The following is a 12,399-nucleotide window of genomic DNA, read 5'->3' as shown; positions in this document are numbered from 1 at the left end:
GTGATAAAGACTCTGGTACACGTTCACTATCACCGCAATGGTTTTCCTTGATGAGAGCAGGGAAGGAGGGAGGCAGGGAGGGAGGAAGGCAGGGAGGCAAGGAGGGTGTGATCTCATGCTGCTTGATTGTTATGCATGAGATCTGTGGATAAATGTCTATGAATACATGAATAACAAGTAATGAGTTAGAGGCGTGGTGGTGCAGTGATACAGTTTGCGTGGGGCTTGGCGGGTGAGGGTGGAGGGGTGGAGGTGCAGGAAGGCGGAGTCTGATACAGGTGCCCCGGCAGACGGCCTTGGAGTGTTCATCGGGCAGCTGCTCACACACTGGATGTTGATCCTCGAGGCAATCTATCTCATATTGGTCCTCTTCGCACCGGCAGTGGTCAGGCGTAGACGTAGTCTTTCTTGGGACTTGCCGGCGGCCCCTGATGGGCCTGAGATGGGGCTGCTGGAGCGAGCGCTCAACAGGTGAGTGTATCTGAGAACCCATCTGGCTGAGGCGACGCTTACCCCCCGCACAGGTTTCGGCAAGTTGCAAATCGCTGTGCCGATAGCTGCTCACGGCGCGGTTATCGTGGCTGTTGTTGTGTTCTTCCGGGAGCTCGCTCTCGGCATTGCCGACCGCCTGGACTACGAGTACGAATATGAGTACGACTATGACTACGCGCCGGAGCTCTTCGAGAGGTATGACGCCCCTCACCAAGGCTATCAGGGCCGCCCGGCACGCCGCCGCCCAGCCCGCGACACCCAGGCCGGTACGCTAACCCGCCTCACCGACATGTAAGTACCGCGGGCGCCCGCACCAGCCAGGTGGATCGTGGCCACTGCTCCTGTTGTCACCAGGATGCAAACACTGAGAAGTGAAGCTGTTGTGGCAGGAACTTCATGCAGTGAGGCAGTGTTGTTAGCAAGGTGTGTCACGTGTCACGGCACGCCTGACATTTGAGGCATGAAGCACCTCCAGTCTGGACTTTGTACATTACTTGCCTTCAGCTAAAGATAAGCGTCAGTACAAACAACAGGTACAATCCTCACCAGCAGGCCAGTGAAACCATCACCACTTCACACCTTGTCTGTCAAGAGGCGAAGGAACAAACTTGATGCCTTCATTCATAATAACGCTTCTGAATTAAGACATATTTACACCGTGATTTAATTATGTGTGTTGGGACTGAGTGGGCCAGACGGTAACTGTGCGCGTCCTCGGCAGCATCGACCCCGTGGAGGCGACCTTCTCCCTGCTGCAGGTGAACGACATGTCCTGCAGGCAGCGCGTGGTGTGCGAGGTGCAGCGCTCCGCCTCCGCCGTGCCCCTTATCGGCTCCTTCCTTCAGCAGCTCAGGTGAGGCCATAGCACACACACACACACACACACACACACACACACACTAATTCGTAACATAACTCCATTAGCAATACATAGCCCCTTTCATCTCCTTTCTATTCTCTTTCTATCTCCTCTTAAGAAATCATTCCACTTTCTCTTACTGATTTTCACTTCTTTTTGCTGCTTTCTCTCTCTCTCTCTCTCTCTCTCTCTCTCTCTCTCTCTCTCTCTCTCTCTCTCTCCTCTCTCTCTCTCTCTCTCTCTCTCTCTCTCTCCAAACATTCAAAACTCCTTAATTTTCCATGATCTAATCTCAATCTTCCAAAACTTGATAATATTTCCTTCACATCCTAAATTTCTCTCCTTCCTATCCTCTTACCATACAAACCCCAACACTAACTGCATATCCCTCAACGCGGTACTCATAATTGGATACTCCCTTCTTCACTCCCTCAGCACGTCCATCCCTGGCCTACAGCATTACCGGGAAGCACAGTTCGCAGGCGCAGCTCTCGAGGACTGCGCCCTGCTCTTCGCTAACTGTCCTGAAGAATCTTTGGTCGAGAACTGAAGACCGCCACCTTCCTCTCGCGTGTTGAAGAAACTGTTATGTTGATTATTGTTGTTGTATTGTTGTTTGACGACTAATGATGCTATGTGTGAATGTGTGGGTTTGTGTTTATGTGTGTAGACAGATAGATAGACAGAAGGGTATAGATAGACTGAGGTAGATAGACAGGAAGACATACGGGCAGACAGACTGACAGACACTGACACACAGACAAACGGTGATACGAAAAAAGAAGACATACAGTGACACAGAAGGGAAACAGGGACTGACAGAGGCAGACATATATGGGCAGTAAATAGATGACCAAAACAAACAATTACGTGGATAAACAGAAAGACGAGACAAAAATAAGAAAGGACTAGACGCAGACCCATGTGCAGACAAACAAACAGACTAACAGACGGACAAACAGACACAGACGAAGGAAGTAAAATGGACAGACAGGAAGACAGACAGACAGGAAGATAGACAGACAGGAAGACAGACAGACAGGAAGACAGACAGACGGGGAGACATAAGAACGCGTACAGACAGAAGAGATAACTGACAGAAAGATGGACAGATAAACAGCCAAGGGAGTAGAGAGAGAGAGAGAGAGAGAGAGAGAGAGAGAGAGAGAGAGAGAGAGAGAGAGAGAGAGAGAGAGAGAGAGAGACTAATGACAGACAAATAGACCAGTGTTAATTATGATATGACCAAAAAGAGACCTACAAATTTCATGACCAAAATGACATGACGTACTTGCCCAAAACAAATGCAAGACTGACTGACTGACTGACTGACGGATACCAAAGACTACAATTAGAGACTGAGTGACGGAAAGACGAAGACCGATACTAATTATTCCTTTCCTTCTCCTTCTTTCCTGTCTCTTCTATTAAGATTCAAGTTTTTAATATTTGATGTCGTTTTGTGATCCTTCTTTTGTAAATGCGTGTAACTCTCTTTCTTTATTTCGTGTTTTTAGCTTTCTCTTTTTCCTCCTTCATCCTCTTCCTCCTCTTCTTTTTATTGTTACCACTTCGCTACACTTCCTCCTCCTCCTCTTTCTCCTTATCATTTCCTGCTTCTCGTCCTCCTCCTCCTCTTCCTCCTTCTCCTCCTTATCTCAAACATGAGTTACCAGTATTGACTGACCAAAGAGTGTGACTGACTCCCAAAGACACGACCAACCAGGAAATTGACTTATTATGACATTGTAAAAATAAGAAAATAGTGGAATGAATGAAATGTAACTGACTGACGGGCAATGGGGTGATGTGACTTGGTTCTGATTGACATTAAAACTGACATGACGATTGGAATTTGCTGACTTACTGACGTGAAATAATGTTCATGATTGATATACGATTTTTTTTCTTTTTTTTTTTTCAAGATTGGTGTTAATTTTGTGTTCAGAATCTTTGTTGAAAAAGATTGTGTTATATTTTATTTTTCTGTCTACTTGAACTAACTCTATCTAATTGGTTGTTCTTGAAATTGCTGTAATTAGATTTTAAACTACTAAGTATTTATTGCTATTTATTTTGTTATTTAATTTTGTAAGGTATGAAACAAATGTGTTAATGTACTTGTTATTCGTGTGAGTCTAAACATTTTCTAAAGTTAAGTATTTATTGTCTTTTTATTCTGGAGAAGAGATAAGAGAATATAAAGTCATTGTGAAAGGTTTTGCAAATACATTGCCTAAATAAAGTCAAGGCTCTCAACAATGACGTGGTTGTGTTAATTTCTGAATCCCTTCCGAGCTTCCTGACAAATCGAGATAGCAAGACGAGACACACAAACTACCTGCACAAGACAAAGGAATACTAGTTTATGATTCCTATTGCCAGTTGCCAGTCTATTTCTTGTCCAGCTTACGAGATGAGTTAAAATTCCAGATAAAATGAAATAACCAAAAGACACACATTCGTAAATTGGCTGTATAAGAAGAAGAGATGCTAGTTTACGATCCTCCGCTGCCAACCTGTTTATCTATTTATTTATTTTTTTTTAGCTAATGAGTTGAGTTAATGACGTACATTTGTGATACAGTAAAGGTACAGAACTGCTAATATACCGCATCACAAATTTGGCATGGCGGTGCAGTGTATGTTAAAAGAGATCAAGAAAGGCAGTTACGGTGTGGCAATGGTAGAATAAAGCAGGGAACAAGTGGCACGGATGGTTATAAGCTACATAAAAAGATTTGAAAAGGAGATAAGCAAAAAACTAATTCACAAATAGAGTTATAAGTGAGAGGAGCAGCTTTAGCACATGTGACAAGTGCATGGACATCAGACAGCTTAATAAGAAGGTTGGATAAGTTGGGTAAGTATAAGAATAATGATGACAGTAAGTTTTAAGTGCCTAGGAGCTGTTCTTTACAATTAACCCGTTCTTTAATGTTTTAGGATAAATTTACTGAAAGAGACGAGTTCCCTTCAAGAAGCTAGAGTGTGCATTGCTAGGTTTTGTTACGTACAGTAGGTGAAGGAGAGGAACACCACCTCATGACTCTCCAATGCTTGCTGTATTATAGGAATGAGCTAAGGCTTGCATCAATGGTTTTAACATACTACTGATGCTTGAAGGACAGGAACAACCCCTTATGGCTCCCTATTGCTTCCTGTTTTCCGTGTTACAGACGAGTTAGGTTTGAATCAGTGGCAGTAGCGGTAATCTCTGTGTTATGAGCTGGATTAGTAATACGAGAGCTAGAGAAACTTAATACGTAACAACAGTAGAGAGAGTGGGGAGACGTGCACGGGAGGGAGACATCGGGCATGTCATTCTAAGTGGATGAAGAAGCGACGGTTGTGTATGAGTGTAATAAGGACGAGCGCGAGTCTTCTTGGTCTCCTTAAGCATTCCATTCGTGTAATAGACATCGGCATGTCCTAATTCCAAGGCGGATTACTGATGAAGCCGATGCCGTGTTGCCCAAGAGAGAGAGAGAGAGAGAGAGAGAGAGAGAGAGAGAGAGAGAGAGAGAGAGAGAGAAGAGTAGAGAGAGTAGACAGTACTTGCTATCTCGTCACACACCTCGAGTATCAGCTAATTTACAATACATAAAACGTAAACATAACACATTTCAGTTACAAAATACCTCAGAAAACACATCAGTTGAAGATTTGTATTCTTAAACATGTCCCGATCTAACCTAGACTGGTTTGAACAGGCTATAGAGTAGTTTATTAGATTCTACTGACACATCCTAGTCTGAACCAAACATTCAGTATTCATAAACCCTCTAACATCATATCTACTTTGCTCCTTCCGGGCTACATTGGAGGTTATCAGAGATTTCACGGGTGTTTTTCATGTTTTATAGTGACACATCTTAGTCTGAAACAAACATTCAGTCTATCTACTTTACTTTTAACAGGTTCTAGTGGAGGTTGTTAGAGTTTCCAAGGGTGTTCTCATGTTTCTAGTGACGCATTTCAGTCTCAGCCAAACGTTCACTCCTCGCCATTGAAATACTAAGCATAATTAAGGACACGCTGATGAATAACGACAAAAAAGAAAAAAAAGTAGGTTGGTATTGATAATTTGATGGTGAAATAAGAAGAAAATTATAATAAGAGGAGGAGCAGGAGGAGGAGAAGGAGGAGGAACAAGAACAAGACTAAAGCTAACAGTAATAACAATAATAGCAAACATGAGGAGGATATGGTGAAAGCAGCGGAAGCTAAAGACGATGATGAGAAGGATGAAAGGTGATGACGACGAAGAACAAAAACAACAACAAAAACAACAACAACAACAACAACAACAAGTAGTAACAGCAGCAGCAATCAAAAGTAGAAGTAGAAGAAAAGGAGAAGCAGAAGTAGAAGAAGACGAAGAAGAAGAAGAAGAAGAAGAAGAAGAAGAAGAAGAAGAAGAAGAAGAAGAAGAAGAAGGAGTACCAGCGCTGGATAAGGGAAAGAGCGGCAGGATGGGTAGGTGGGTCAAGCTTCTCCGTGTCCTGCATCCGCCCGGCGCCTCTCTCCCCTCAGTCTGCCCAATTGTGCCCCGACGTCTGTTGAGAGAGCTTGTGCCTCCATCGCTAGCGCATCAGGTGGACACAGGACCTCCCGATAGTCTCGTCAGGTGAGAGATACCTAGCTGGCAGTGAACGCTTGTGAATGAACGCTGGTATAAGAATGAAAACGGTACGAGAGTGTGTTAGTGTTAATTTCGATTAGATTATTACGTTTTTTTTTTTTTTTTGTGCGTGTTTTTTTTTTTTTTTATGTGGAAATTCGTGCTTTTTGGTGTATTTTTTTTTTTTTTTTTTTTGCTGGGAATAAGCACTGATATTCGAAGACGTGCTGGTGTTAATTCTTGCAAGATATTGTGGTTGTTTGAGTGTTTGAACTTTTTATCATTATTATTATTTTTTATTTATTTTTATTTTTTTATGTAGAAATGCGTAATTCCTTTGTTTCCGTGAGTTGGGGTTTGTGATAGAAGTGAAAGATTGTGGTCCGTGTGTGTGTGTGTGTGTGTGTGTGTGTGTGTGTGTGTGTGTGTGTGTGTGTGTGTGTGTGTGTGTGTGTGTGTGTGTGTGTGTGTGTGTGTGTGTGTGTGTGTGTGCGTGCGCTTGTGTGTATCATTCTATTCACAATCTATGACTTCATAAACCACAGAAAAACGTCATAAACAAAAATCAAACAAAACAAATCGGTCAAAACTCCAAAAACATCATATTTTCTCTTCATCACGGATTCCACCGTGTTGTTCACTTCCAGAGGCGCATCTCTCTCTCTCTCTCTCTCTCTCTCTCTCTCTCTCTCTCTCTCTCTCTCTCTCTCTCTCTCTCTCTGTCTCTCTCTCTCTTCTGCCCGGTAACTGAGCCACCGTTGAGTTCACGCGTTGAATCGGCAATGAACCTATTTGTCTTCTTCCTTCACACTCAGAGGACGCTCGGCGCTCAGTTTCATAACCACCAAGGCCACCTAACTGTTTCTTGACGCTTTCTTTGGCGTAAAATTAAGCGGAGATTTTAAAGAAAAAAGTTAAAGGGAGAAATTAAAGGGGGAAATTAAAGGGAGAAATCAAAGAGATAAATTAAAGGGAATATTTTTTTGAGAGAAATTATAGGAAAATTTCAAAGGAAGAAATTATAAGGAGAGCTTAAAGGGAGAAATTAAAGGGAGGATTCTAAAGTGATGGTTGGAAAATGGAGTTTTAAGACATCATGCATAACTCAACCAACTAACACTTCCGGCTTTTTCTTCCCTTCCTACAGACCAAACTTGAAGCCATACCGATAGCGCCCTCCGTAAGAGACACCTGACGATGCACTGGACGCTGAGAATGCTGGTGGCGGCGGCCTGCCTCGCCTCGCTAACCTGGGCGGGCCAACTCAGAGGCAACAAGGTGCATAATCATGTTAAGAAGGCACAAGATGAAGTGGCAGCCATGGATCCTGAAGAGAGAGTTATCAGTGTTGGAAACGCAGGTGAGGAAGCTTGAGAAAAGGATTGACGGGGGGTGATTGTGGTGAGGCTGAGTGTGGTGAGACCGAGGCCCGCATACTGAAACGCTGTGCCCTCTCACCATGACTGTTTTCAAAGATCTCAGAGATTACTAACCGGGTTCTCAAGAGTGATTTTCTCATTGTTATGATGTAGAAATTTTTTAAATCTGACACTAGAACCATAAAACACCCTTAAAAATCCGTGTAACTTCAATTAGAGCTTTTGGAATGTAGGATGAATGTAGGTGAGGAAGTTTTTCAGAGTACAGTCCTGAGTAACATGTCAGATAGAGAGAGAGAGAGAGAGTGAGAAGGGGATACTGGCTAATTCCTGCACTAGAGAGGTGTCTGACGGGCGTCCCTGCACAGAGGGTCTGGGAGTGTTCCTGGTCCAGCTCAGCACAATGTCAGTTCTCCTCCTGGCTGCCCTGTACTGCATCTACGTTGTGTTCCTGCCTTCTGTGTCCAACCGCAGCCTGCCGTGGAGCCCCTGGAAGATGCTGGAGCAAGTCGGCGAGACCATCGAAGCCACGGAGTTGCTCAGGCAGGTCACGAAAAGGTGAGTTGGCAGCGAGCACTCTCTCTCACGCTTTCCTTCAAACAGATTCCACAAAGCACGCCGTGGCGGGATCTATCGTCCTAACCGGCGTGTGGGTTGGTGCCGCGCTGATTATCGCCGAGCTCATCAAGGGCATCGGCACCAAGATTTACCCGTTGGAGGGCTCGCAGGGGGATGAAAAGATTCCATTTTCCGTAAGGTCTGCCAGTGCCTCAACGAGCCTCCTGAAGCGAGCCCTCGCCGGGTGAGTGTCGCGGCATGAAGCGTCACTCTTCTTCTTCTTCGTCTTCTGAGCATCGCGCGCCGCTGGGTGTTCATCTGTCCATCACGCAGGAATCACATCTCAGCAAAGCACTTATCCCAGTTCCCTCAGTTCTCGCAGTTCTCTCAGCGTTTCAGCGCCATGTTAATCTGCTTTACTGGCGCCTTAAAGTCATTCACGCAGTCTATCTTCCCATCCACTCAGTCTGCCTGTCCGTCAGTCATTCAGTCAGTTTGCAATCGAGCGACAGAGAACTCTCCGGTGGCTCTGTGGTGTACTTCTTGACTTTCAGCTGCCTTGAGGTTGTGGGTCCGATCCTTGCTCTCTATAAATGACACTTGTTTCATCTTATAGCCTTGAACAATTTTACTGATAAAAAGCACACACACACACACACACACACACACACACACACACACACACACACACAAGCAGTACATAAGCTTTACTAAACACTGGGTAACACACTTTCCCGTACGTACGTGTTATCTTTCAAAATCTGATCTCACTCAAAACAATTACAATGTCAAACAGAGAACCCACACCAGTCAGTGGGTTAATGCAGCGCCACAAATCAGTTTCCAAAATTTAGCAATCGTCAAAAGCACACACGCACCGCAACAAAAGCCAACGGTGTGTCTAACAAATCCGTGAAGCCCGAGAAGAAGAAAGTGACGCCACGTGCACGGGAACCTTTGGTGAGGGACTGACTCTGGGACGCTCGTGGGAGTCCGCTTTGCCTTGGGCTGACTCTGGGTGACTCTAGGTGGTGACTCACATTGTGGCTTGGGGTGAGTCACTAACCTCCTCTCGTCCTTAACTCAATACTTTAACGAGCCATTTCCTTACTCTTCTTCACTCTCCATCCAGTCCTGCAAGAGCTGGTAAGTATTAATAACATTTGTATATCTTATCACTTTCCCCAAAACACACGTGCATTAGACCACTGAGTTGACAGAGTGGAGTATATGGGGACTAATTATAGAGCACTCATGTCCTGTCTTCTCAGCATCGATTCTGTAAACGCGAGGATGGCGTCTGAAGAGCGAGCAGTGTGCAGGAAGATGTCACTTTGTCAGATGGGAAGCATGACGTCAGGCTTGAAATTCGTCCACACCTTCCTGCAGATTCTTCGGTAAGCTTCATTTGGAGTCGTTCTCTTCACTCTCTCTCGTCTCCCTTCAGTATTCACTCCATTACTCTAACCAGTTCTCTCAGACGTTCTACTCTTTCACCATGACTACTTTCCAAGGCCACAGAGATGTTTAGTTGGGTTCTCAAGACTGTTTCTCCTTTTAATAGTGTAAAAATCTTGTTCATCTGTCACTAAAGATTAAAACAGCCTTGAAAACTTGTATAATTTCAACTAGAGCCTTTTGAATATAGTGCAGGTGCGGCGCAGAGGTGTTTCAGAATACGGTTCTTTTCTTTCCTCATAGTATTCGTCGCTCTGTTCACTCTCTCTCGTCTCCCTTCAGTATTCACTTCATTACTCTAACCAGTTCTCTGAGACGCTGTGCCCTCTCACCACGACTACTTTCCAAGGCCACAGAGATGATTACCCGGGTTCTCAAGACTGTTTCTCCTTTTAATAGTGTAAAAATCTTGTTCATCTGTCACTAAAGATTAAAACAGCCTTAAAAAACCTGTATAATTTCAACTAGAGCCTTTTGAATGTAGTGGAGGTGTTTCAGAATACGGTCCTTTTTCTTCCTCATAGTATTCACTTTCTCGCGTCTTTTTCTGATAATTCTTACTGCATTAGGCATTTCCCTCATAATACTGACTTGTCTCTTCTCCTTACTCCTCCTTGCTTCACCTCTTCTCATCTCTTATCAGTCTAGTCGCGTCTATCTCCAACTTTCTAACTTTCTCTTGATCTCTCTTCTTCACTTAATTAAGCACGCAGCGTTTGTTTCATTTCGCTTTCTTGATATATTTCTATTTTGTTTGTGTTTTTTTTATTTTCTCCGTTTTTTTTTTTTTTTTTTTTATCATTTGTGTAGTATTTTTTTATATTGTTTTTAATTGCTTCTTTCTTTCTCTTTTTTTTTGTAGTTGTTGTTGTTCTCTTCTTTTACGTTTTCTCCTCTTACTTTCCTTTCCCCACCCATCTTCCCTCTTCCCATTCTTCTCTCCTCTCCTTCCTAGTACACATCCATTGCTGCACATAATATATAAGAAGCCTAAAATTAAAATGAAACAAGAATAGAAGAAACAGTTCATAGAGGTAAACATTCTCTCGTAAAGCAAATTAAGGCATTCTTTCCCTCACAGACTCGTGTTCCCTGAAAGTAACACCTGCATAATCTTCCCTCGTGTAGGAAAATAACGTTAATATTCTATCATTATACAAGTAAACGTATTCTTTCTCTCACAGAGCCGTGTTACCGCAAAGTGACGATAGCTGGGATGGTGTAAATAGTGCTAAGATTCTCTCGCATAGCAAATCAACGTGATATTTCCCTCCTCACAGACCCGTGTTCCCGCAAAGTGACTGTAGCGGGGAGAGTATAAACAGTGAATAAGTAAAATATTCTATCGTTATACAGGACAACGTATTCTTTCACCTCCTCACAGACAATAGCTGGAATAATGCATAAGATTCCCTCGTGTAGCAAAACAACTTATTCTTTCTCTCCTCACAGACCCGCTTTCCCGCAAATCGATCAGAGCTGGGATGGTCTGCTGGCCGGGGAAGCACAAGAGGACTGCAATCTGCTGTACCCAGAGTGTCCCAGTGCCATCCTGAGAGCAATGTTCGGGGATGTTTACTGATGCATTGCCGCCACGCCTGTCTCAGCCCGGCGCCGCTGAGAAACTTAGAAATATAATAGTAACTCCGTGATGAAGGAGTGCATTCATTTCTCAGTCATTAACGTAACTGTAGTCATTCCTCCTTAAGAGAATCATTAACTATAGCAGTCAGTCATTCTCTTGTCTATATTTTCTCACTTCCCTCTCATTCCCATTAAAAAAGAAAAAGAAAGAAAAAAAAATGCCATTCCCGATTCTTAAATACATCCATTCGCCTTCAGAAAGCACCAACTATACTCATTTCTCTTACGAAAACCAACAACAATATGCAAATACACTTATTCCTCATCAGATAAAACAAGGTCACTCACCAGTCTCAACCACACCCATTCCCTTAAAAAAAAAAAAAAAAAAAACACAACGATGTACAAATAGACTCATTCCTTTCAGAAAACCGAATATACCATTCCTCAACCTCCAGTCTACTCACTTCCCTTACGAAAACAAACAAATATATACAAGTACACTCATTCCCTTTCAGAAAAAACAAATTAAGTCATTCTCAATCTCCACTCCACTCATTCCCATTCAGAAATCCACACAAAGCTGTCACGCCTTTGCTTTCAGTCAGGACAGACATGAGAGTAGTGACCTGTGAAGAGACTGGTGGTATTCAGATAGTGACGCTAAGGGGCTGACACTCATACTAACTAGTCACTTTGCAAGGCCATTCTGACTCATGCTGGGACGCCTTGCATTCTTATCGGTCTTATGCCTTCAGTGGGACATTTATTTATTTATTCATTGATTTCTTTCTGTTTTTTTGTCACCCTTGCCTAGAGTCCCGTCATGCATAAGGGAAATATCAATGAAAAGTAGTACATTATTCCTAAGTCGAGGATGCAATTGCTGATATTTCTCGTATTTCATCCATTTTCATTGTTTTTCTTTTCTTTCATAAATAACTATACAAATAAAAATGACGTGCTGTTCGTAAGTCGATGAATATGTTGATTTTTTGTGTTTCGTTCATTTTGACTTACTTTTTTTTTCATATTTATTTATTTTTTCTTTCTTTTTCCGAGGCTAGAGGATGCTATGCTGTGTATTCATTATATTTGTTTTTGTCTATTGATTTGTTTCTGGCGCGCATTTAGTTATCTGTTCGTCAGTCGAGGAATAGCCTTTGTGATACGTTTTTATTTTTCTCTATTTTTTTTTTTTTTTTTGAGACAATAGAATGTTATTTATTATTTTATTCCATTCATTTATACTTTCATTTCTTTCAACCTTTCATCTCTTCGTGTCCCACAGATGGTTAATTCATTTTACACATTTTTATTCATTTATTTATATGTCTTCTTTATTTATTACTACTAATGTATATTTATGTATTTATATCAGTCCCCGCTGGCCGGGGACCGTCACTAATTGTTACTTCTATGTTAATAAAACAATGTTGAACTGA

The 12,399-nt window shown here is 42.7% G+C and overlaps 2 protein-coding genes across 6 annotated transcripts in view; both read left to right on the top strand.

Annotated features, from left to right (window-relative positions):
* Window positions 1-3,616, top strand: part of LOC135088981 (uncharacterized) — a 4,991-nt gene extending 1,375 nt beyond the window's left edge. For 2 of the 3 annotated variants that reach the window (XM_063984080.1, XM_063984081.1), the window contains exons 3-5: window positions 525-783; window positions 1,214-1,345; window positions 1,787-3,616. In XM_063984080.1, the coding sequence (XP_063840150.1) occupies window positions 525-783; window positions 1,214-1,345; window positions 1,787-1,901 (506 nt within the window). In that variant the 3' untranslated portion in view covers window positions 1,902-3,616. Of the gene's footprint in view, window positions 1-290; window positions 472-524; window positions 784-1,213; window positions 1,346-1,786 lie in introns of all 3 variants that reach the window. The other variant, XM_063984082.1, reaches the window with a different exon arrangement.
* A 2,225-nt stretch (window positions 3,617-5,841) lies between these two features.
* On the top strand, window positions 5,842-12,399 carry LOC135088980 (uncharacterized). 3 transcript variants are annotated; one of them, XM_063984078.1, is made up of 5 exons: window positions 5,842-5,981; window positions 7,123-7,335; window positions 7,958-8,156; window positions 9,184-9,309; window positions 10,823-12,399. In XM_063984078.1, exons 2-5 carry the CDS (start codon window positions 7,173-7,175, stop codon window positions 10,950-10,952), a joined length of 618 nt encoding a protein of 205 aa, XP_063840148.1. In that variant the 5' UTR covers window positions 5,842-5,981; window positions 7,123-7,172; the 3' UTR covers window positions 10,953-12,399. The 3 variants fall into 3 exon arrangements, with proteins under 3 accessions (XP_063840148.1, XP_063840149.1, XP_063840147.1); XM_063984079.1 differs by lacking the exon at window positions 7,958-8,156 and adding an exon at window positions 7,723-7,912; XM_063984077.1 differs by having other exon boundaries at window positions 5,855-5,981; window positions 7,723-8,156.

Source organism: Scylla paramamosain, chromosome 32 (genome assembly GCF_035594125.1).
Source record: "Scylla paramamosain isolate STU-SP2022 chromosome 32, ASM3559412v1, whole genome shotgun sequence".
Classification (NCBI taxonomy): Eukaryota; Metazoa; Arthropoda; class Malacostraca; order Decapoda; family Portunidae; genus Scylla; species Scylla paramamosain.
This window is presented reverse-complemented; position numbering and strand designations above follow the sequence as displayed.